We start from the raw sequence: 24,052 nt of genomic DNA, 5'->3' as shown, positions 1-24,052 counted from the left end.
ACAACACAGCAGTCTGTGCCTTGACTTCTGTGCGCTCGCGTCGCTGTGCGCTCAGTCCGCTCCTGACTCTCTCCCCAGCGGCCGGCAACCCTATGCCGGCAACCCTATATTTATGCGCGACCAGCACAAACATTGTCGCATAGTTGATGACGTCTGTGTCCACTGGCGAAGCACTATGTGCGTGCCGCCACCTATAGGATCGGGGGTATATATGCAAGTGTATTCGAGCGCGTTAGAGACTTGGCCAGTGTGAATGCGGGCCAGCCAAGCGCACTCGGAAACGGAGCGGTCTGGAGTGCGCACCCGAAATCATAGTCTGAAACGGCCCATAGAATCAATTGTCAAGTCATATTAATATATATCAGTTGCTCAGACAGTATTATCATATGTAACAAAATGTATTACCTTAAAAATGTAATAAGTACAATATTACTAAAATAAAGGAACTTGCACAACACTGATAAGCATGAATATTATTTTATTGCTCAATGAGTTCGCGTCAAATTTTTGTTAGATAACAGAGTTGCGTTAACAATCACATCTGCAACATGAATATTACACCCCTTATCATCACAAATAGGCAAAATATAATGTAGGATATCCACCTATAGAAATACATTTGGGGGTCCTTGACATGAAAATGTTTGATAACCACCAGTGTTCATTTTGACGGCAAATTCTGATTTAGTCTTAGTCGTAGCCTTTTGAATAACACACCATTTAGTTTTAGTCCTATTTTAGTCTTAGTCAACAAAATTAACACTACTGCTTTGTATAGATTCTAGCTATGTTGTTTACTTGTTGTCCTAGTTACTTAGCACATAATCTTCTTAGTGCTCTAACTCCTTCATGTCATGTCAACATTTATGACTCTTGCTCCGACCGTCACTCTGGATAAGTGTCTGCTACATTGTAATAAAACAAATTGTATACATTTTCACCCACGGTCTTTGTAAACCCATACTGTATCTTTATGAATAAAATGTTGTGTATAATCAAAATACACTTAGAACTCTTTTCATGCCATCAGACATGCTATTAAAACTTCAGAGAGTAAAATAGCTATATATAGGCTATATACAAAAATGTGTGGTGAGTGAGCATGCACAAAAAAGAAATCTGAGTTAGAGTTGCTTCTATTGGCCAAGTGCCTTTGTGCATACATGGACTTGTACTTAGTCATTGCAAGCATCAACACATGACAGAAAAAAAACATTTAAGGATCAGTCTCTCTTTTGGTGTGTTCCTTTTTGAGAGCGAGAGCGAGAGAGCGAGAGCGAGAGAGAGAGAGAGAGAGGGGGGGGAACAGAGAGAGAGAGAGAGAGAGAGAGAGAGAGAGAGAGAGAGAGAGAGAGAGAGAGAGAGAGCTGAGAGAGAGAGAGAGAGAGAGAGAGAGAGAGAGAGAGAGAGAGCTGAGAGTTGAGAGTTTATGGAATGCTGTGATGTCATCAGTGCAGTCATCAGTGCAGTCAGGAATCAAAATTCTCCTCATATACAGGTACAAGCAGTGTGATGGTGGTGGGATATGGTTGAAAACCTAGAATGCATCTCGGTCATTTCTGATTTTAGCTACCCTAAGTATTTGACCTAGAACAGTGGTTCTTAAAAATAGCACATGTACAAGCTCACATTGCGTCACTTGTACATTTCTATTTTTTTTAAATCTTGTGACGCAAAACATTTTCAGATGGGGGGTCTGTGGCGTATATCAATTTGGGGGGGTTGTTGACATGAAAAAGTTTGAGTAATACTCAATTTGAAGGCATTTGTAGAATCAGCCTCAGGTCAGCCTAATGCAAAGGTCGAATAACTGACTGCACTTCCTGTGTAGCTTTAATGTACAGGTCGCAGCCAAAGCATGTGCTTGACTGAGTAGGGTTAACCGTCTCCTGCAGTCTCGCCTCGATCGCAGCCTTCAGTGTTAATTCAGCCTCAGGGACAGTGACAGAATCAACTGTATCCGTTGTACCAACTGGTCCTTCCCAATCTATGCCGAAGGTGTCACCATCTACCTGTTATGAAATCAGATTTTAGATGTTGTTAGATTTTGTTCTGTCTTGTCTTCTCACCAGACAGACACACACACACACAAATATGCATCCCTGATCCATTGTCATGGTGTTAATATTAAAAACACATTGAAATGGTATGACTTCATTGGCCTGTGTGCGAAACAACCCAATAAGTACCAAAGACAAATAGATTACTCAAAATAACCTTCTCTTCCACAGTAAGTAATATGGCTGTGTTATTAGTATTTTGGTAATACTTTGCAATTCCATTGATTAATGTGAATCATCCAAAATCATTGACTTATAGTTTCATTTTTAGAGATGATCAATTACCTCATCTCGACGGGATACTTGATTGAGCAGAAGACCAGATATCCATAGTTGTTCGGGAGACTTGTTTCCCTCGGATGTCAGAGGATGGTTGTCCCATGTCAGTCTGAACAGGTCAAGGTGCAGGTTGATCCTGGGAAGCATGACGTGGTGTAGGCAGATGAGATGAACATCATTGTCAGCATCCAATGCACCAATGTCCTCCAGGTGGCGGAAGGCTGTGTAGTAATTGCCACTGACTATGCACCACAAATCACGCCACAGACGCTCAATTCTCTGATTGTGGACGCTCTTTCCTGTTATGTGGCTCCTTCGTTCTGTGTAGAAAGAAAGTGAGAAAGAAAAGAAATAGGTCATCCACTAAACATAAAAAAAATATATATGTCACACCTGGATCATTGTGTGCAATTCAATCAGATTAATTATCAATAATCTAAAGAAAAAAGGCAATGCTCGTGAACTGTACAGTGCATAGAGGAGGTCTTTATGAATCTGCTGCCTTCTCCTGTTCAATACAATATCAATACTTTTGTGTCACACACTTGTAAGATGAAGCATGGTATTAATTTACAACAAAACTTAATAAAAAGTAGAAATATGGAGATACAAGGTTTCTGCCTGACATCAACGACATGCATAATAGGCCTACCTGGTCCTCTCTCTGGGTGTTCCAACATGTATCGTGCTACATCCATGTTTTCTCCACCTTTTGATAAGATTGAATACCTAATTAGTAGGTGTCTTAACAGTACAGATAGTACAGTCAAGGTTATGCTATCATAATAAGACAAAAACCCCAGATGGGATTGTTTCCATTGTGTACTATATTCACCTTTGTCCGTCCGTGTTCTGGCTGGAAGGCCATATTCATGTACAGCTGCCAGAAAACTACTGAAAACTGTAGACGCCTTGTTGTTTGTGCTCGCTTTAAGGAACATAATCTTCCGACTGTAGCCATCAATGCCTCCATGAACAACAATTCTCCACCTATGAGATTTAAGAGACAAAGACTGTGATCATTATCAATGAAAAACATTTGTAAGGTGGGTGAAATTATTAATTTTGCAGGCTCATCAATGCAGGCTCATCAAACAATGCAGTAAAAAAGATAGAAAATTAGATCATAATAAGGGACATAAAGTGCATGATATGTAACTAATCAGCATAATTAATGGCAAGCATCCAATGTAATCAAAGTGCATAAGAATCCATTTAAAACGCTGTCCAGTGCTGTCTGTGCAGTGGCAGCAGGCTTAGTTCTTATTCAGCAGTCTGATAGTTTAAAGATCAAACATCAATAGCATCAATATCATTTTTACCACTTCAACCCCATGATGAATTGGCCATTTGAAAATGGCCAATCTACAAGATTACAACGGGTCATAACAACTATCAAGAATCTTGTCGGGGACTCTGGCACGATTCATTTTGAGATGAGGTTCAGCAGGCAAATACATCTAAATCTGGGGGGTCCTTAACATTTGAGAACCAATGGCATAAAGGGTTCTTTTCTTCTAACATGCAGACTTTTCATACTTTTCATACAAAGACATCCATAAGGCTATTGATCTAAGACTGACAACATTTGTTAAAACTACCACAGAATACATCATTTCTGAATAATTAAACTATAGCCGATTCACAATTTTCGACCCCTATAGCATGACATGGAAGAGGAGATTCTCAAGAAAAGTACCTCGTAAACCAACTAATGAATGGACACTGACGCTGCTTACCGGATTAATTTGTGGTTCCCATCGATATGCCAAAGAGACAGAGGAGCAGGAACTTTGTACGCTCTTCTTGGTATGACCTTTTCCTGCAGGCCACGCAGAATTGTCCCCAAAGGATCTACAGCTCTGAGGCACTCCACCAGTCTGCGCCGTTGTACCCTGTAATAAAATGACAATGGAACGTTAGATCACCTTACAGTTTTCAATTATTTTGCCATCATTCCATTTAATCTAGGCCAAAGTTCTCCTTTTTATAGTTGCAATGCTTCCTATAGCAGTCATGTCCCACCTGTGTCCACTGTATTATAGGCTAATGTCATAAAAAAAAGTGCAGTTATTATTATTTTTTGCAATGGGTACACTGATCTTTTATGTCAAACAGCAGATAACATATTGATGCCACTAACCAGTGGTGTAAAGTAACTAAGTCCATTTCTCAATACAATTTTGCGGTACTTTTACTTTACTGGAGTATTTCCAATTTTCTATACTTTTACATCTACTCCATTACATCTCAGAGACATTTAGTTACTAGTTACTTGATTTTGATTATTATTACAAAACTGATATTAACCAATTTTGCCCTATTTAAAATAGGCTTTTTGAAAGTAGCCGATCTACAAGCTCACAGTGCGTCCTGATGCGACACATTGTGAGCTTGTAGATCAGCTATTTTCAAAAGACTTTAAAACTTGTGAAATGAGACATTCTGCATAATGAGTACTTTAAGTATATTTAGATACCAATACATTTTTTGATTACCAGACTTTTACTTGTAACATAGTCTTTCTACATCGCAGTATTGATAATTTTACTTAAAGTAAAACATGACAGTACTTTTTCCACCACTGCCACTAAAATGTGTGGACTTAACTATATATGTATGTATGTATGTATGTATGTATGTATGTATGTATGTATGTATGTATGTATGTATGTATGTATGTATGTATGTATGTAAACTGCTAAACAGTTTTTGCAATGCATTGGTTGAAGAAGTGTCAGATGTTTTACTTAGATAGTTGGGTATGAATTTTTTAAAATATATAAAAGGCACAACATTGTGATGATTTCTGTAGGAGTGCAACATTCAACAATCTGTGTGTCACATAGTCATAATATACTGTGGGTACATAATGTCTAAATAAGATCATTTGTTTGGCTTTAGATCTTAGGACTTGCTAAGAGGTTCTACTGTGACTAAAACATACATGTATATCCCAAATGGTTTGGGCGACATTAGGCTAAAACACCAAAAATCCTACCAATAAGAATAATAATCACCTGATCCCTTTTGATGTGAGATATCCCCAGGTTACCTTATAGCCTGTGTTTGGGAAATGGACATGAAAGTCTGCCACCACCTTTCTTAGGTCTTCGTCCGTAATGTCACTATAAGTGTCCCTGATGCTTAATGGTACTGACACTCACATCGAACAGCCTGGCAATTTCTGGAACACTGAAATGATATTCTATCAGGTATTGCAGTTGTTCTTCAGGTATGTTGAATGCTGGTCTACCACGTTCACCTGTGTGAAATGTCAGAGCTCTAAAGCCAGTTCGATTCTCTTGCAAGATCTCGAGGGCTTCATTTAATTTTCTAAAGATTAATTCAGCATTTTGTAGGTCTTGAAAGCTAGACAACAACTGAATGACATTCTCCACCGTGTCCACGGCCCGGTCTGTGCTCTCTCTATCCAATGAAGCAGATTGTTGGCTCAATTGTTGGCCAACTGATTCTAGAACATCTGCCACCATATCCAAGCATTCTTGGGTGGCAACAGGAACTTGAGGTCTGAAATAGACAAAAAAAAAGGTATCTACAACAGTGTTTGTCAACCTTTTTGGTGCCAAGGTACACCTGGCTTAGCCAAAATATCCCAGGGTACACCTAGATATATGGTGCGTATATATATATATATATATATATATATATATATATATATATATATATATATATATATATACACACACACATACATATACACACAGATTATTGGGCAGGTATAAAGAAACCTTGACCATTACAAATATATACATCGTTGGCCTACAAATATATACTGTCTGAATGAAAGCCATAATATTTTGGCACACTGAGTATAGCAACATTGTATGCCTTTCATTGCTTTCAAGGCAAAAAACAAACCATGTCACTCTGCCTTTCATGAATATTTAAGGCAAAAAAAGTACCATATGTCATTGCTATGCGCTAACTGCTAGCATCAAACTCTGCTGGAATTGATAGTTTTAAACTCTCTAAAATGGATCTAAAATGTTGTGCTTACCTCGACAATAAGTGTTGTCCCTATCTACTTCAATGGACTACTTTATTTGGGCTGTTTGCTGGATTCTTTTTTTTTAACGAGGCAACGAGCAACGACAACGAGCATGCGCACACACACACACACACACACACACACACACACACACTCTCACAGGCTGCAGGCAACCCTGGCAGTCAGTGGCTGCACAGGACATATTTGCATTCCTGTGGGTGATGGTCCCTACATTGAATGGACTCGGCCGTGGCTGTGTGTGAAACGGATGATGGCCGTATCGATTGACGGACGCGCCATTGTTCTCGAGGGGCTGGTTTCACACGTTCTTCAAAGCTCACGGTACACCTCGCAAGTATCCGCGGTACACTTACTGTACCATCTACCGCGGTTGACAATCACTGATCTACAAACATGTTTACATACTTGGGATCACATAAACAAAAATGTAGTATTTAGTGGCTACTATAATAAAAAAAATGCTTCTCAATTATCCTTCTTAAATAACATCCCTTTCCTGTCTTTTTTAAATATATTTTGGGGTATTCAATAGGGGGTCCGGGACCCATAGGGAGTCACAGGGGGGTCTCCATATGTTTGTGTGAATCTTTTTTATTTGATTTTGTAAACAATTCCTTGCATCCCTTCTGAGGGTAACATTAGCCAAAAATAGCAGATCTACAAGCTCACAACGACGTGTTGTGAGCTTGTAGATCTGCTATTTTCCACAAAGATGTTTGGTTAAAAGAGCAGACAAAGTACAGAGTATAAGGTCAACTTTACTAAGTATTCAGAGTTATAAATGTGACAAACAAGTCTATGAAGCTATCTATGTAATTCATCTAAGTTCACTCTGCTCCTCAATTTTATAGGATATAGTAGGTGCCCTTCTTCATCTGTGACCCTAAACGTTCAAAAAATAGTTTTAGATTTTAGAAATACTAGTGTCTTACAGACTATTATAATTGACCAAAAACTGACACTGACAAAAACTGAAACTGAAAAGTTTCGTTCCTTTATGTAAACGATATGCAAGGGATAATGCATGGGGAGGTAGTCATTATTGAAATTTAAAGCCCGACAGGGCGATTAACCACCGAGGCGCAGCCGAGGTGGTTAATTGCCCTGAAGGGCTTTAAATTTCAATAATGACTACCTCCCCATGCATTATCCCGCTTATTACACGGCTATTTAATAAATACATAAATACATTTACCCAAAAGTAACAACAAAACGAAGTATTTCCTTGCTTACGGCAATGAAAGTATTCCATAAGTATTGGGCTGGGCGGACAAGTTCGCCTCGCAAAAACAAATGACGAAATGGAAAAAAACTCGCCCCAAAACACACTCGCCCCCCATTCTATTTACTGCCGATTTGCCTGTAATACCGCCGGATTTGCCCCGGGGCGACTGTGTTTTGGGGCGAGCGTTTTGGTATTCCCCCGTTGTTGTGCCACGATAAACAAGGAAGCGCAGTGGATCAAATAGAATGACTTCTCGGTTATTGCATCGTCTATTTCTCACTTCAAATGTTTTCAAAAACATTCTTGAGAGCAACGTTTAGTTGTAAATGACATTGTTTGTTTGTTTACATGGCTGTCATGTTGGATAAAGCATATAACCAAGCAGCACAGGTTGACATGAGCAGGTGTTCTGAGTCTCTGATTACACAGCGGTCCGTTATAGAGCTCATCGGTCATTATCCAGAAATAATGACCGATGACTGACCAATCAGAATCGAGCATTCAACCAAGCCGTGTAATAAAAAAAGATAAACTCTACCTGCTGTCCATCATGCTGTGGTTCACAAAAATGAGACTCCTTCTTTAAAGAAAAGTTTGTGTACCTCGCTGACTGTAGCACAAGTCAGGACGGTTTCAAGCAGTCTTCTTCTACTTTTACTTCTATTGCGTTTTGCTACCATTGCTCTTGGGTGCATACCGCCCCCTACTGTTCCGGAGTATAGTACAGTCTTTGCCACAACCACCACCAATGAACCACTAGCACATACTATCGCCACTTCTTCATTGATTGATTGATTGATTGATTGATTGATTGATTGAATTAATATAATTATGAGCTGGCATGTGCAGGTAGAACTGTCAAAGGTTAGGCAAAAAGGATAACACAATTATCACTGTGGTCCATTGTACTGCATTCACAATGTAATACAATACAATACAATTAACACAACTGGCCCATAGCTTCAAGAGGTATATTTGCAGAGAAGGGAGGGGTGGGGTGGGGGTTGCTACTACTAACAAGGGGTTTCAAGGTCAGCCATTCTTTAATTTAATTTTTGATTTTGGGTAGTGAGTCGAGATCTGTAATGGGTTTTGATAGTTCATTCCACATAGATAGGAGAATGCATGTTTCTGTCTTTTTTAGCTCATTAAGGGGGGGAACAAGGTCAGTTGATCTCCTTCTGGTGTTATGCCCATGGACATTACTAGTAGTAGTTTCATAGGGATCTGGGCAGGGCACTGATCCGGGATCTTGAAGACAGTTGCACAGTTTTGTCTTCTACCTTGACCCAACCAAGACCATCAAAGCGAGCTGAGACATAGCGATTCCTGCATGGTTTTGAGGCCTATGTAGTATTATTTTTGTTAGGGAGAGATCATTTGCAAAATGATAAACAAAGAAGACAACAAAATTACACTTTATGAAACTTGCTACACCACTACATGCATCTAAGCAGCTCTCAGTGAATGTGAGAAAGAATAGAGGATATGCACATGCTTAAAGTGAATGGCACATCGAGTGGCAAAGCAACATGCAAAGTTAGTTTAACATTGTTTAATGTTGTTTAATACAATCAGATCTGACTTTTCTGTTTGGATGTATGGGCTGTCAAGGCCAGAAAGTATTTTTTTGACACTCAGTAGGCATTCCTGCATAACTTCCGGATTTGATGATGATGTCACACGCATACAGTAGGCTATGTACAAGATACAGTATGGGCACAGTGACAAAACTGTATCCTAATTCTGCATTTCTTATATCTTTTATCACACTGCTCATTCACTCATAGTCAATGATCATATCTTATCTTATATCTTCTATTCACATTTACATGTATTGGAAAGACATCAAATAGGGTCCAACATTGTGGCACATTCAACAGGGCTTTATGGGCCAATTCAAAACCCCAGCTAACAATGAGGCCTTGAGTTATTGCTCTGGGACCAAGGTACTTGACTACTTTTAACTGTCCATAAGATTAAGCTCCATGACCTGTGTGCATAGTCCATCACAGAGGTGTGACAGGCTTAAGGCCTAGCAGGAAGACCATCCCATCCCTCTGTATAGAATCATTTAAGTTACGTGATACTTGTGCATTAATGCTTGAGTTTGTGCATTGAAGCTATTCTCATGGCAGGGTATTGTCATTGACTACAGACAATGCATTTGAATTATTAAAATGTATAACAGCTTTCTACTCCAGGCAATACGGAATAATTGATAACATATTTGGTAGCTGATATGCTGAATGTACACTACAAATGTAAGTCTGTTTCACAATTTGCACATCAAGGGCAGAAGTTATTTGTTATTACTTAAAATAGCCATAATATGTATGAACAACCAGCTGATGGGCTCTCTGTTGACTACTATTGTTGTGTTTAGATTTTGATTTAAAGCACACAAATTATAAATGAATAGTGTATGAAGCTCAAATCCGGAAGATATTTAATAAAAAGCATTCTTTAGAGGCATTATTGGGTGAAATTATATTCACACAACATGCCTTGTGGGTAGTTTCATGTTTGAGGTAGGTTTATTATTTTAAAATAAATATATATATTAAAAATAATTTAAATACAGTCTGTTAAATCTGTATGCAAATTATATCCTGCATATAATTCATTAAAATGTTGCTGTGGTGAGACGTCATTAAATGTAATGTTGATAAAACATTCTGATCTGGGGTCAGCTGAACTGCTTAACGGCTGTGATTGTATAGACGGGTTTCATGTTTGTAAACATTGAGAGGATATGACCGCGCAGAGGAGGGGGAAGCCTATAGAGGGCGCCATTACCCGCAGCAGCTCTGGTCAAATGTCCATTCATAAAAGAAATGATCTTCACCGGGTTTAATGAAAGTAGATTAAATTATGCAGTTTGTAATACCTTGTTATACTCAATAAAAATGATTTGTCGAAAGTTGGATCTGTTTGTATATAATAGCAGCATTATGCCTATTATGCCTATAATAGCAGAATTATGGCTATCTAACTCCCGAACACAACAACAGAGTGAACGGCGCTCGTTTTCGTTTCCCCCGAGCATGCGCAGATTGCGCATTCTGCTCTGTGATGACGTCGCGCGGAAATCCGTCTATAGGCCTTCACATTCAAATTTGAAAAACAACTCCCCAAGAGAACCTGTGAACTGTCTGCGCATGCGTGCCAATTGACCCAGAACCAATCAGCACGGAGGAACGTGACTAAGAAAACCATTTCAAACCTTTTCTGGTGGTGCTACAGGCAGACAGACAGACACACCGCACTGTCACAGTCACACTTGAGAGCAGCAGGTACACTGACTTCACTTTTCCAGAGAACCGTCTTCATCCAGGTATGTCCGGTTTGATACAATAATATTAATGAGTCTTTGTTAAGGTTAACTATGCTAAAAATATGATTTGAATGTGTTTATCAAGCTAGTGTTGACGGTACCAGGTCAGCCAGAGAATGGTGTTTACGTGTTCTTGTAGGCCTACTGTGTTCGGCTAAACCGTGTTACATTGACTATTGCAGACTTTATAAACCAGGCCTTCGATGTGTGTTTAGTGGAAGAGAATCATCACTAAAATACATCTCATTTTGTGGAATTAATTAAGTTCATAATAGTTGGGGAACGGTTTGGTTGCAGTTGGATTCTCAACCAATCAGAAGGTTCCATCCCTCTGGGCGATGGCATCGTGTAATTTGAACAGCACTTCGAATTGTACTTGAGTAAAAGTACTTGTATCAATGTTCTTAATGTAACAAAAGTAAAGCTACTCAAATCTTTGTAAATGGCAGAACTCAAAACAATGTGGAACTTGTAGATCTGCTTTCAAATGTTATTTTAAAGATATTTGTTGAACTGCCTAGTGAAATGCAACATTATGCATAATTGAGTATTTTTACTTTTGGTACTTGCGTTGCCAGGTTCTGAGAGAAATAAGCAACCTGGTCTAGGAAAACAAGACTAAAATAAGCAACTATGCCACATGAGAACTTAATCAGCTATTATTAAAAAAAAAAAAAAAAATCTACAAGCTCACCGGCTATTTTCTAAACTTCTTAAAAAAAGTGGAATATTTTTGAAACATTCTAACACTAATCAGGTACAGGGCTCCCTGGCACAAAGCATTGGGGACAATATTTGAGAACCACTATTTGAAACATATATACTTTGGAGGGAAGGCTAAGCAACTACACTTTAGAAACAAGTCCAAAAACCCCAACCTGCGTAGCTACCGATTTTTCCAAGCAACTTTATCTAAAAAGAACCCCAAAGTCGCTTATATTGAGCCGACATGGCAATACTGGCTCCAGGAGCAACTGTTCAGTGGTCATGCAAGGATGTACTCAATGAACACTAATTGCCTTCATGTGTCTGGGAGGGGGGGAGGGCGGTGTGGATGTGTAGCAGCAGCAGCAGCAGCAGCCTGCACTCTATAGCAGGGGTCTTCAACAGGGGGTCCGGGACCCCTAGGGGGTCCTCAGAGTTACTACAGGGGGTCCGCCAAATCTTTGTGGGATGTTTTTTTTTTTTACCTTAACCACTTGAACCCCAGCATCCCTTTTCTGAGGAGAACTTTAGCCAAAAATAGCAGATCTACAAGCTCACAACGCCTAGAGCTGCGAGGCGTTGTGAGCTTGTACAGATCTCTAGATCGGCTAATTTTGGCAAAGTTATGTGTAGAAGGAAAAAGAAGAGCAGCAAAAAAAACACAATTTTATACAATATAGAGGGGGTCCCTGCTTCATCTCTCTCTCTCTCTCAGCTAGGGGGTCCTTGGCCTGAAAACGTTGAAGACCCCTGCTCTATAGTCTGCACAGACTTCTGTGTTTATAGTAAAACAAACTGGTGTTGTGACCAATGGCCATTTACAATGAATACTATTGCCATTATTAGTATTATTAGCCTATATTTTGGTAGAAACTAATCCATAAAAAAATATAAATAATACAAAAATACATTAATAATAAAATAAATGTATAAATGAAGTAGAATTTCAATTATATTATGAACAACAAATATTAGAAAATTCGCTGGCATCCCTACTCCTTGGTGAAATTGACATGTACTCTGGCTTTTCTATGCACCCCAGACAGTGGTAAAGTAGCTTGATTCTATATTTAGGTTTTTGATTATTTTATCAGACATGCCCCATTCAACCCATTGTAGTACTCAATACATTCTGAACAAACGCATGTCCTTGCTTCTGTTCAATTTTAATCCTAAAAAAAGATGTCACTCTAACCAGAGTTAAGTCACTATAAACAGGCAGGTATGTGTTTTCAATGAGTGTGACAATGTTTCAAATAGAGTTTGAAGTCACACTGGGTTTAAATAAGAATGTAGTGTCTGATGAAATGCATATTAAATGCTAATAAAAGGTATGTAGAAATTGTCTGGAGCTGGGGTGTACACAAAAGCCAGAGTAGACCCTGGAAGTCTTATAAAGTGAAAGACTCCTTTTTAAAATTGTTACACTTGGACCATATCTGTGAAAATAGCACTGCAAAAAAAACAAGGTTTCCGGCTATGAAAACCGATGAATATGAGATGTAAACTCAGAGAATTTACAAGAATTTACAAGAGTTTTCCACTCGGAAAACTCAAAGTTTTGTAGGTCGGTAAACTCCTGTATGGTACCAAATTAAGTATGCGTGACCCCCTGCTGGGGTTGCTGCCAGAAAATCACACCTTCAGCCCTGACCTAGATTTCCACAATTTGGTAGGGGGGAGATCCCCCCTCCCTATCTCGAGTAATGCTACTGAGCATGTGCAATAAGCCACGTATGATTGGCTGTGACGTAGGTGGGCATCCCGCCCTCATTTTGGGGGTCACATTGTGTGGGGGGGGGGGGGGGGGGCTCACAAGGTGACCCCCCCTCCTAGGGATCTTGGGGGGGGGGGGGGGGGTGCCCCCCCCCCTTATTTTATTTATTTATATATATATATATATATATATATATATATATATATATATATTTATTTATTTATTTATATGTTATGTATGCATTTATTTAGTTATATACACACACACACACACACACACACATATACATACATGATTCTGAAAACAAATAGGCAACAATCTCAGTCAGGTAAATTGTGTTTATTGATAAAAAAAAACAACATATGAATATATATATATTTTCTTAAAGCGAACATTTGTTACTCTAATCTTTGTTTCTGGGGATTCTACAAATATCTTCTAAAACAGTAAAAAAAAAATCCCCCGGGGTCTTTGAGGGGGTTCCAGGGGGTCCCCAGCTAAATGATGGATAGGAACCAAATGGACCCTTATGGGTCTGTAACTCTGAGAGTGTACAAATGGAACCAAATGGACCCTTACGGGTCTGTAACTCTGAGAGTGTACAAATGGAACCAAATCTGCTCCAAAATCGTGGAAAATGTGTGCAAATCTTTGAATATATATATTTTCTTAAAGCGAACATTTGTTACTCAAATCTTTGTTTCTGGGGATTCTACAAATATCTTCTAAAACAGTAAAAAAAAAAATCCCCATCTCCAAATGTTTTTTTCCAGGGACCCCCAGAAGTTGTACAAAACTCCCACAAAGGGGACAATAATAACAAAAAGAAATTGTAGTTCTGTCTCTCAGGCAGTGTCTCGCTGAACGGCCTCTCTTGTCTTTGGAGTCCCTCCACCAAACTGGACAACTTAGTTACTGTGTAAGAGAGCTAAAAATGAGCTGTTCTGTGCCAGTGTGTCTCGCCGCACGCGGTGGTGATGAAGGGAACGCGGGTCTCTTCGGTTGTCTTTCCTCTCCTGAAGCACCTGGCATAAAGCAGAAAGCTCCTCATCTCTCTCGGGTGGAGATGAAACAATCCACACCGCCCGTCCATCTACGATGCCGTCCTCTTCATCTGGGCCTGCGTGCGCCCACACGGCCCTTTCTCCATCAGACTCCAGACATGCAGTCCTGGTGGTCATCAACTGTAAAACATAGAATAGCAATTAAATTATGTATTACATTACCATTATTACAGGAACACAGAATGTAAAACAAAAAAACATCTTACAAACAGTTCCATATAACTTACCCTCAATCTTCTCTGTCGGCTCTTCATTGAGGCATTCATCTTTTTCTTCTGGTCAGCATTCTCTGGTTGGTCCAGGCGATGGCTTCTTCTCAGAGACTCAAAGAGAGTCCTGCAAGCCGCTGAAATACAAGGAAAACACAATTAGGATCTATTTAGTTGTTTATCTACACAAACAACACAATTCCACATCTACACTGCTCTAAAAGAGAACCTACATGTGACTGCAATGTTTAACTGGCCCCAGTAAAAGTCTAAAAAGCAGTATATGTTAGTTGACTTGATTCCAGAGAAGCCAGTTTCAGAGTGCAGACTGCAGACTGTAGACACCTCCACCCCACCCCCGACCTGTTCAAAGCCTCCATCAAAACCTAGCATTTAAGCTTTTGAACTGTATGTGAAAGGCTAACACAATTACCTACTTAGATAAAATAAAACAAATCAATAAATATGTTGTAGCACATGTAAAAGTTTCAGCTAATAGCTTAGCTAGCATACTATAATAATTCAACCAAGACAAGCAGGAAGAATACCCAAACTGAGCAGCATAAAACAGCATGAAAATAAAGTTTAGCTTGTGTTTAGCTTGATGTAAACAAGCCATAGGCTTTTTGGGGTTTAAAATCCTCTTAGCAGACCTTGTATTGAACTGTAGGTTACTTGCTCTTTTTTTTTAGCAAACTGCTAATAAAGTATTCAATCAAAATCAAACAAAGGAATACACAATAATCTATAACTTAAAGAGATCTGTACAGCATGTAAATCCACTTACTTTCTTAGTTTTCACTCCTCTCTGCTTGGCTCCTTTTCTGATTTGAATTTGGTGAACAAAGGGACTCAATGGGGTCCTGGAAGGGCCCAAATAAGGACCTTTAGCTGTCCTGAGAAATGCCTGACCAAATAAACAATAAATAAATAACAATAAAATACTAACTGAATACTAAATACAATGGGCTTGCCTGTCTTAAGGTAAATGTGCAATAATGCATAAAAGCAAACATCACCAGCCTTTATCAACATAACCTGTGCTGCTGTAAATGAACACCCGTCTCTCTCTCTCTCTCTCTCTCTCTCTCTCTCTCTCTCTCTCTCTCTCTCTCTCTCTCTCTCTCTCTCTCTCTCTCTCTCTCTCTCTCTCTGTCTCACACACACACACACACACACACACACACACACACACACACACACACACACACACACACACACACACACACACACACACACACACACACACACACACACACACACACACACACCATCCCCCTTCACACCTCAAGCAAGCTCGCTTGCTTAGGCTACTCCCCTGTCTGTCTTTGAGTGTCTTCCCACAGGTCCTGCAGGCTGGGCATTGGGTTTTCTGAAAAACTTGTGTCCAAAACAGTTACTTTTCAGGATTCCATTAAAAAAAGCATTTGATGCTTTTGTGTGACGCTGTAGTATGAAGAAGTAGGGCGTTTATCTAATAAAAACATAAGTTTGAATATGGAGATAAGAGGTTTCTTTTCGACAACAGCGATATAGCAGCAACTAATTTGGTCTTCTTCAGTTTAGTCTTTGGTTTGCACACATCCACTCACTTACTGATTCTACAGACTAACACACTCCATGCCATTCTTTGTTATATTTAAGTTAAATATATGATATTATTGTATACACTTTTAAACCAGCCGTGTGTCTTCCTCCTTTTTGTTATGGCCTTCGAGCCAGGTCGTAACAGTGTACAGTAGGTAAGATACCCGCAGCAGCACATAAAGCAGACATGTCCAAAGTCTGGCCCAGGGCCCAAGCGTGACACACAGGCAAAGGTGGACACACGCACGCACGCACACGCACACACACACACACACACACACACACACACACACACACACACACACACACACACACACACACACACACACACACACACACACCATTAAGTCAGTCACCTATTCGGTGAACAGATATGGGAAATATTCTTATTCACTTAGATTATATATAAAAAAAAGATTAACAAATGAAGCCCTTTTTTAAGCCCTTAACAAAAACATTGAAAAGTATAGTTTTGTTTTGTTCCATTTTTGCTTTGGTAATGGGGAGAGGGAGAGAGAGACCCCCTCTTTAAACAAAGAGTGAATTTGGATGTCAAAGGAAATGGCCAGTCTCCTGCTGGGTCTTTGTCTGGCAGAGGAACGGTAAATCACTGATTTCCAAAGTATATAGACGTATTTCACAGTAAACATTTTCAACTGTAAATTTCCAATTACGTACAAAAACACCAGCAAACTGCAGGTTTACTGAGCAACTGTAAATGCCCAAAAATGCCCATTAATGCCTCTTTTCTTGCAGTGTAGCTGGTCTACAAGTCCTCAAAGTTGTTTGCTGTGATCTTGTAGATTGGCTCTTTTCAGCAAAGAGCATAGATTGACAAAGACAGCCCCCTGGGGGACCCTGATCAACAAAGTGTTTAAATCTACCTCACTCCTTTCTTGCAGTTCCCTACAATGCAGGCTGGCGCAGTTCTGGAAGAACTTGCTGGACTGCTACGGTCACAGACAGCCTCCACTTCCAGTTCTTCTCAGTCTCAAGCATCCCTGTCCCGACTATTTGAACCTGCGCGCAGAAACACAGACAGGAGGCTACAAATTCTTGCTGCCAGGAAGAGAACACCAACATCAGTTCCATGGGAGCACGACTTCTGCTGTTTGGCGTTCCCAGGCCAAAAACAGAAGCCTACTGCACTTGAATCGGCAGAGTTACAGAGAAGTGGTCTTGGGAAAAAAAGGGTGCGATTCTCCAGTAAAGACAGTACTCATCTGGAAGTAGTCCAATGCCTTTATGGTGCCTTCCCACCACTACAGTATGGGGGGGGTTTAAGTTGTTCAAAAGTATCCGATCCGGGGAATTGGTAGAAATTCCATTGCCACCAGGAGGTTACAGTGTACCGTTCCTGAGGACTGACAGCGATCTAAACAGGGCGGTCGCCTACATCATTCCCATTCAGGAACGTCTGAAGTCAGTGTCACAGGGCCCTGTGGTTGCTGATGAATTGGTAATTGCTTTACGTTTATATAAGTCTCATACGAACTAACACACCAAAACAGAACGATTACTTATGGTATTGACCCTAAACGTGTTTGCGCCTAATCTTTGGAACTCCATTGAGTGGTTTATAAAACTTGTGCTCCACTTAGGTTGTCAAGGAGGTGTGTCGAAAGTGCCAACAGCCAATTCCCCTGCAGTTTCTAGACCTCCACTTGCTCTCCTGTGGACCTGGGTACTTTTAACTTTTTTTTTAAATTTTATTTGTGTGCTTCTATCTGTGCCGTAAGTATAATGTCCATAAAAGTATATCATCGGTGTCCAGCCAGGACCAGATAACTCTTTTTTTTCATAAATCAAGGCTATTGAACACCCTTTAGGTCTGTGTAAAATATCAAAACATTTGAACCAATGAAAAGTATTAAAAAGCGCCTCTGACGAAAACGCCCAACTCCATTGGATCCTCAAACTGTCCGTCAAAAACAAACAACTCCCCCCTCTCCTGTACAGCGCTGCTTTTCAACAGCATGAGTAGAGCGCGGTGCGCAGTGAACGAGGAGGAGGACCACGTAAACAAGCTCCCCGTAGTCTGTTAAAACTATGCAGTGTACCTGTTTATCAAACTTAGCACTGACGCTAATGTTATGAAAACAAGTAATTATATTTCTAAAATCTATTAAGTGTTTAATGAGGAGAGCAATGTGACAAGAAGAAAGGCGTTCATAGCATTTCTGTCGCGCTATTCTACTACCTCTTTGCAGAAGTTATTGTAATATTTAAAGTCCTGTTTATTATTGTAGGCCTATATAATAAGTGGCATGAAGCATCAGGGCATTAATTTACACGTTGTTGTGATGCATTGTGAGCTTGGAGATCCATTGTTAGCTTTTGAGAATTTGTACCCTTCAGAAACCTCTCCCTCAGCTGCGAGTGGAGCTATCGTTGTTTGGACACCTAACTCCACTTCAGCTTGATTTCTGCTCGTCTGAAACTGCTAACTCCACTTGCGCTGGGTAAAGTGTTGATTTACCCGCGATTTGGTTAAAGTGTTGATAATATAATGACACATGCAAGTATCTGACAATATATAAAGTCACTATACCAACTTTGATGAGGTAGTATTGCTTTGTTTTAAAAATATAAGGTTTTCTTCATTTCCTGAAAAACGTATATTTTGTTTTTGCGTTTCCTGAACAATGAGCGTTTTGGAGTTAGCAGTTTCTGGCTGGACAGCAGAGATATCATTTATTTTGTCTGTTTTTGTACAGCTCACCTGCGCACACAGATGATGCAGAGACCTCTTCTGCTTCTGCTTCTGCTGGTCCCTCTATGTACGTATACAATGTAGTTGGTGGGCATTGTAGCAATTTAAAAGTTGATGTTCAATACTCTATTTGGATTAAAAAGCTCCAAATTAAGTTTTATGGCATGAATAAAATGCCACCTTTTTTAAAGAAACCAGGAGGACATCATTTTGAAAAGAAATGGTTTTGTGCCCAAAGTCAGCAGCTAACTAACATATGAACAAAATGGTGCTAGGGAATTATGACACAGAAAGAGGCTGTGTTGTACAACTAGCCGATTAATCTCCTTATTTAGAACTTGGAGCAAAACAGACTTGTGGTTGACAAATGACTGATGTTCATCACAGTAATTGTATTATGTTTTAACAGCACGAAAGTCCAACTTCGAGTGGGATTCATCCTGGACCCAGGCCGGAAAACGTACTCACACTTGCACGGTATTGTAATCTCTTTCATCCCCAATACCTCAACTCAAATGTATTACCTTGATTTGTAAACCTTTGATATGTTTTTGGTGGGAGTGTAACTGCCTCTGTGTTCAGTGCTGCTAATTTGAATGGGGCGGAACTAATTGTTCTAATTCACCGTTTCCGGGGACGTTTTATCGCGAAACACAGTAAATAGACGGGGACATGCCAATCCTCCGCAGTTTTCTGTTGACATTGTGATGAAGAAGAGCCCAAAAGTTACTTAATTTCCTCATGTATGTGTAATGCAGCCAATAAGGTACAGTTTGTTGATGTTTGTGTGTTGTTTATGCCAAAAATAATTACTTTGTTTTTAGTGTTGTTGTGTATGTTAAGTAATGTTAACTCATGCTTTAAGCACACATGCTAAAGAGCTAACTAAATGTTTACTGTTTATTGTTGTTGATGTTGTAATTTGTCTTATTTGGTTTCACAACTACTTAAGACAACAATATACTGCATAGAAAAAGTTATCAAAAAACAAAACTTCGGTCCTTGGCCTCCCCAGGGAAGATCACCTTAGACTGCACCTGGGGGAAGACAGTTAGAGAAAAAGAGAGAGAGAAAGAAAAAGACTTCAGCTTGCTTCCACCAGCGTCACTGTCTTATGGATGGGCCTCTCCAGGTGGACAGCTTTGGAGATGCGCTTTCCTTTCTCATCAAGGGTTGAGTCACTGATGAGCAACTTGAGTCTTCGTACTCTTCCATCCTTTCCTGGGTACACTTCGATAACCTTAGCCATCCTCCACTGGTTACGTGGTGTGGCATCATCTTGTAGGAGTACAACATCATCGACCTTTGCGTTCCTACGATCTTTGGTCCACTTCTGTCTCTGCTGGAGATTCAGGAGGTACTCCTTCTTCCATCTTGGAGCGAGGATCGTGGACTTCATGGTCAGGATGTGGTTTGGTGTCAGGGGCTCTGGACTGGATGAGTCATTGAGACAATCAGTGGTCAGAGGTCGGCTGTTTACAACCGCCATGACTTCATACAGGAACGTTCGTAGAAAGGAGCAGTCCAGTTGCGTGGCTGACTGTTCTAGAATGGACGTCAAGACACTTCTGATGGTGCGGATTTGTCTTTCCCAGACACCACCCATATGACTTGAAGCTGGGGTGTTCATGATGAACTCACATCCCAGTTCCTTGAGCTGTTCCTGGTCCATCTCTTTCAGTGCTTCAGCGAACTCTCGTCTTGCTCCGACGAAGTTTGTACCTTGATCACTTCTTAACTGGCGTATTTTTCCACGAATAGTGATGAATGAACGCAGAGCGTTAATGAAGGCATCCGTGGTCAAGTTGTCGAGCGTTTCAATGTGAACAGCTCTGGAACACATGCAGGTAAGTAACAATCCGTAACGCTTTAGCTCTTTCCTTCCTTCCTTTACGTAGAAGGGTCCAAAACAGTCCATCCCGCAGTAAGTGAATGGAGGAGCTGTTTCCATTCGATCCTCCGGGAGATCTGCCATTCTTTGCTGTTCAGTGCATCTTCTGAACTTCCAGCACATAGTGCACTTGTAGATATGGGATGATACTGCCTTGCTGCAGCCTAGTATCCATATGCCATTGGATCGGAGCGCATTCATGGTCATCCCTCGTCCCTGATGGTGCACTCTCTCATGATAGTGCTTGACGAGTAACATAGACACATGACTGCTTTTCGGAAGGACCGCTGGATGCTTCACCTGTGGGTGTAGGGTGGCATGAGTTAAGCGGCCTCCAACTCTGAGGACACCTTGGTCGTCCAGGAATGGACTTAACCGGTGCAACTTATTGGCTCTGCCCTTGACTGGTGTCTCCTTGTGACTCTCGAGTAACTGTATTTCTTGCGAGAAGGTTGCTTCTTGAACCATCTTGATTATGGTCAGCTCCGCTTCTCTCCTTTCCTCTAAACTGGTGGCTTCAAAGGACTTTAGCTTGAGACCTTTAATTTCTTTCACATGGCGCTGGAGTCTGGCGACAGCTTTCACCATTCTGGACCAGTCTGAGAACTTGTGTAAGCGATCTAGCAGCGACCTGACTTCCTTCGCCTGGGTGTCGAGAACCAGGGCCTTCTTAAGTTCAGGGTCGTCACTTGCAATCTCTCCCACCTTGACTTCTCCACTTGGTAACTCCTTCTGCCAGAGAAAGTGTGGGCCTGTGAACCAGTTAGAGGATACCAGTTGCTCTGCTGTGAGACCTCTTGAGGCGTGGTCGGCTGGATTCTCTTCCGAGGCCACATACCTCCATTGTGTAGACTCTGTGCTTTGCTTGATGCGTTCCACACGATTTGCTACAAATACGTGAAATCTTCTGGCTTCATTATTAATGTACCCAAGGACAACTCTTGAATCAGTCCAGAAGAATTCTTGTAGGCATTCTACTTCCAGTTCTTTATTGAGCATGTCACTGGTGCGGACAGCTACCACGGCTGCTGACAGCTCAAGTCTTGGTATGGTTGTGACCTTAGTAGGGGCAACTCTTGACTTTCCCATTACTAAGGAACAGTGAACTTCACTTGACGTACTCACTGCTCTGAGGTACGAGCACTCTCCATAGCCTGTCATACTGGCATCGGAGAAATGGTGGAGTTCGTAGTGTTGGACCTTGAAGCTTGATGGAACGTAGCATCTTGGAATCTTCACACCAGCCAGATTTTGCAGGTCTTGGAGCCAGCATTCCCACAGAGGTCGTAACTCATCAGGCAAAGCGTCATCCCAACTGAGCTTGTCACGACACATCTGCTGCAAGATCTGCTTTCCCACCAAGATGAAGGGTGCCACGAATCCCAGAGGATCGTATACTGAAGCGACCGTGGACAAGACTCCTCTTCGGGTAAGTGGATTCTCTTTGACGATCACTCTGAACTGGAACTCATCGGAAGACACGCACCACTGCACACCGAGCACTCTCTCCATGTGCCATGTCTTTGTCTCAGGCAGCTTCTGCACATTCTTCTTTTGGGATTGTGGCTAGGACTTCCTTGCTGTTAGAGATGAACTTATGCAGCCGGAGTTTGCCTGCGCTGCAAAGCTCTCTTGCTTCCTTCACCAGCTGGATTGCTTGGTCTTCAGATGCTACACTTGACAGACCGTCATCAACGTAGAAGTTCCGTTGGATGAACCTTATGGTGTCTTCGCTAAAGTTTCCTCGTCCTTCGGCGGCGATGTGCTTCAGTCCATAGTTTGCACAGCCAGGTGACGAAGCTGCACCAAACAAGTGGACTTTCATCCGATAGATGGAAGGTTTGCCTTCAAGATTCCCATTGTCCCACCAAAGGAATCGTAGGTAATCTTGGTCTTCTGTCTTGACATGGAACTGGTGGAACATGCGTTCTATATCACACATGATTGCCACGGGACCTCTTCGGAAGCGATACAGAACTCACACTAAGGTGTTTGTCAACTCCGGACCCGTTAGGAGATGGTCGTTCAAGGATATGCCTTGGTACTTGGCGGAGCAATCGAAGACAACACGTATCTTCCCAGGCTTTTGTGGATGATACACCCCATGATGTGGGATATACCAAGCTGGAACTTTGTAGATGTCTTCCTCTGGGACCCTTTCTGCATCTCCACGGCTTATGGTCTCATCCATGAAGGTGTTGTAGTCTTTGTAGTACTGATCGTTTCTTCTCATCTTCCTTTCTAGGCACTTGAGACGATGGATAGCACAGATCTTGTTATCAGGTAAGTTAGGCCTTTCTTTCTTGAATGGCAGCGGCATTTCGTAATGACCGTCGCTCTTTAACTTGATGCCCATTTCCATCTTCGACAGGAACCTTAGATCCTCTTGAGAGATGGGGCTGGCTTCTGACGCTCTTTCGACAAAGTCAGACTCCATCATCTTGATAACATCTGCAGGTAACACAACTTCTTTGATCTGTGTTCGACAGACATAGTGCACTTCACTTGTGAGGTCTGAAGAGGACGGTAGACCTGGCATCACTTGCTTCACAATGACGTGGTTACTGATTCCAATTGCATCTCCATAGTTGAGACATGGGTTACCATATCCCACCACACTCCAGCCCAAGTCTGTTCTCTGAGCAAACGGCTGATGTTCCTCACCAGGCACCACTTGTCTTGGAACGAGGGCTTGAGCACAGTTGTAGCCAATTAACAGGCCGACATCACAGCTTTGCTGAGGAGCGATCTCATCTGCAATGTGTTCAAGATGAGGCCATGCCTTCGCTGTCTCTGGTGTGGGAATATGGTCTCTGTTTGCAGGTATAAACTCTCTTGAGTAAGTCACTGGCAGAGTGATTATCTTGTCTGAACAGAATCCTCTTACTTGTAGACCAGTCAGTTTCCGACAGGACACGACTGTGTTTCTTGAAGCCAGTGTGGAGAGCTTTAGCTGAACTGGTTCACTCTTTGTATTGAGAGCCTTTGCTGTCTCTTCGAGGATAAAGGTTGTGTCACTTTGTGTATCGAGGAGTGCATAAACCAGAACTTCACGATTTGGCTCACTTGTAGATGACACCCACACTGGAATTATCGTGGAAGTATGAGTGTCCCCAGCATTCTGGACGATTCTATTGGACGTTGCCTCAGGTGATGGTCTCTCTGCCTGCTCTTGTGGCTGATTATTCTTTCTTTCCTTGGACTTATCACTGTTCCTTGCTCCATTAGGCCT

The 24,052-nt window shown here is 41.2% G+C and overlaps 1 protein-coding gene and 1 long non-coding RNA gene across 2 annotated transcripts; both read right to left on the bottom strand.

Annotated features, from left to right (window-relative positions):
• Positions 1 to 1,526: 1,526 nt before the first annotated feature.
• Positions 1,527 to 5,461, bottom strand: LOC311038834 (uncharacterized protein). Its single transcript, XM_084048439.1, has 6 exons — positions 5,360 to 5,461; positions 4,079 to 4,234; positions 3,175 to 3,329; positions 2,992 to 3,048; positions 2,346 to 2,659; positions 1,527 to 2,012 (listed from the first exon to the last, which is right to left on the bottom strand). The coding sequence occupies exons 3-6, from the start codon at positions 3,278 to 3,280 to the stop codon at positions 1,791 to 1,793; spliced, it is 699 nt and encodes a 232-aa protein (XP_083904565.1). The 5' UTR covers positions 3,281 to 3,329; positions 4,079 to 4,234; positions 5,360 to 5,461; the 3' UTR covers positions 1,527 to 1,790.
• An 8,606-nt stretch (positions 5,462 to 14,067) lies between these two features.
• On the bottom strand, positions 14,068 to 15,644 carry LOC311038704. The gene is made up of 3 exons (XR_014600075.1): positions 15,417 to 15,644; positions 14,648 to 14,766; positions 14,068 to 14,540 (listed from the first exon to the last, which is right to left on the bottom strand). It is a non-coding gene; the product is annotated as an uncharacterized lncRNA (long non-coding RNA).
• Between the last annotated feature and the right edge of the window lie 8,408 nt (positions 15,645 to 24,052).

This window comes from Gymnoscopelus microlampas (genome assembly GCF_963454915.1).
Source record: "Gymnoscopelus microlampas genome assembly, chromosome: 22".
In the NCBI taxonomy this organism is placed as follows: domain Eukaryota; kingdom Metazoa; phylum Chordata; class Actinopteri; order Myctophiformes; family Myctophidae; genus Gymnoscopelus; species Gymnoscopelus microlampas.
The sequence above is the reverse complement of the archived record's forward strand: the minus strand, read 5'-3'. Positions and strand labels throughout refer to the sequence as shown.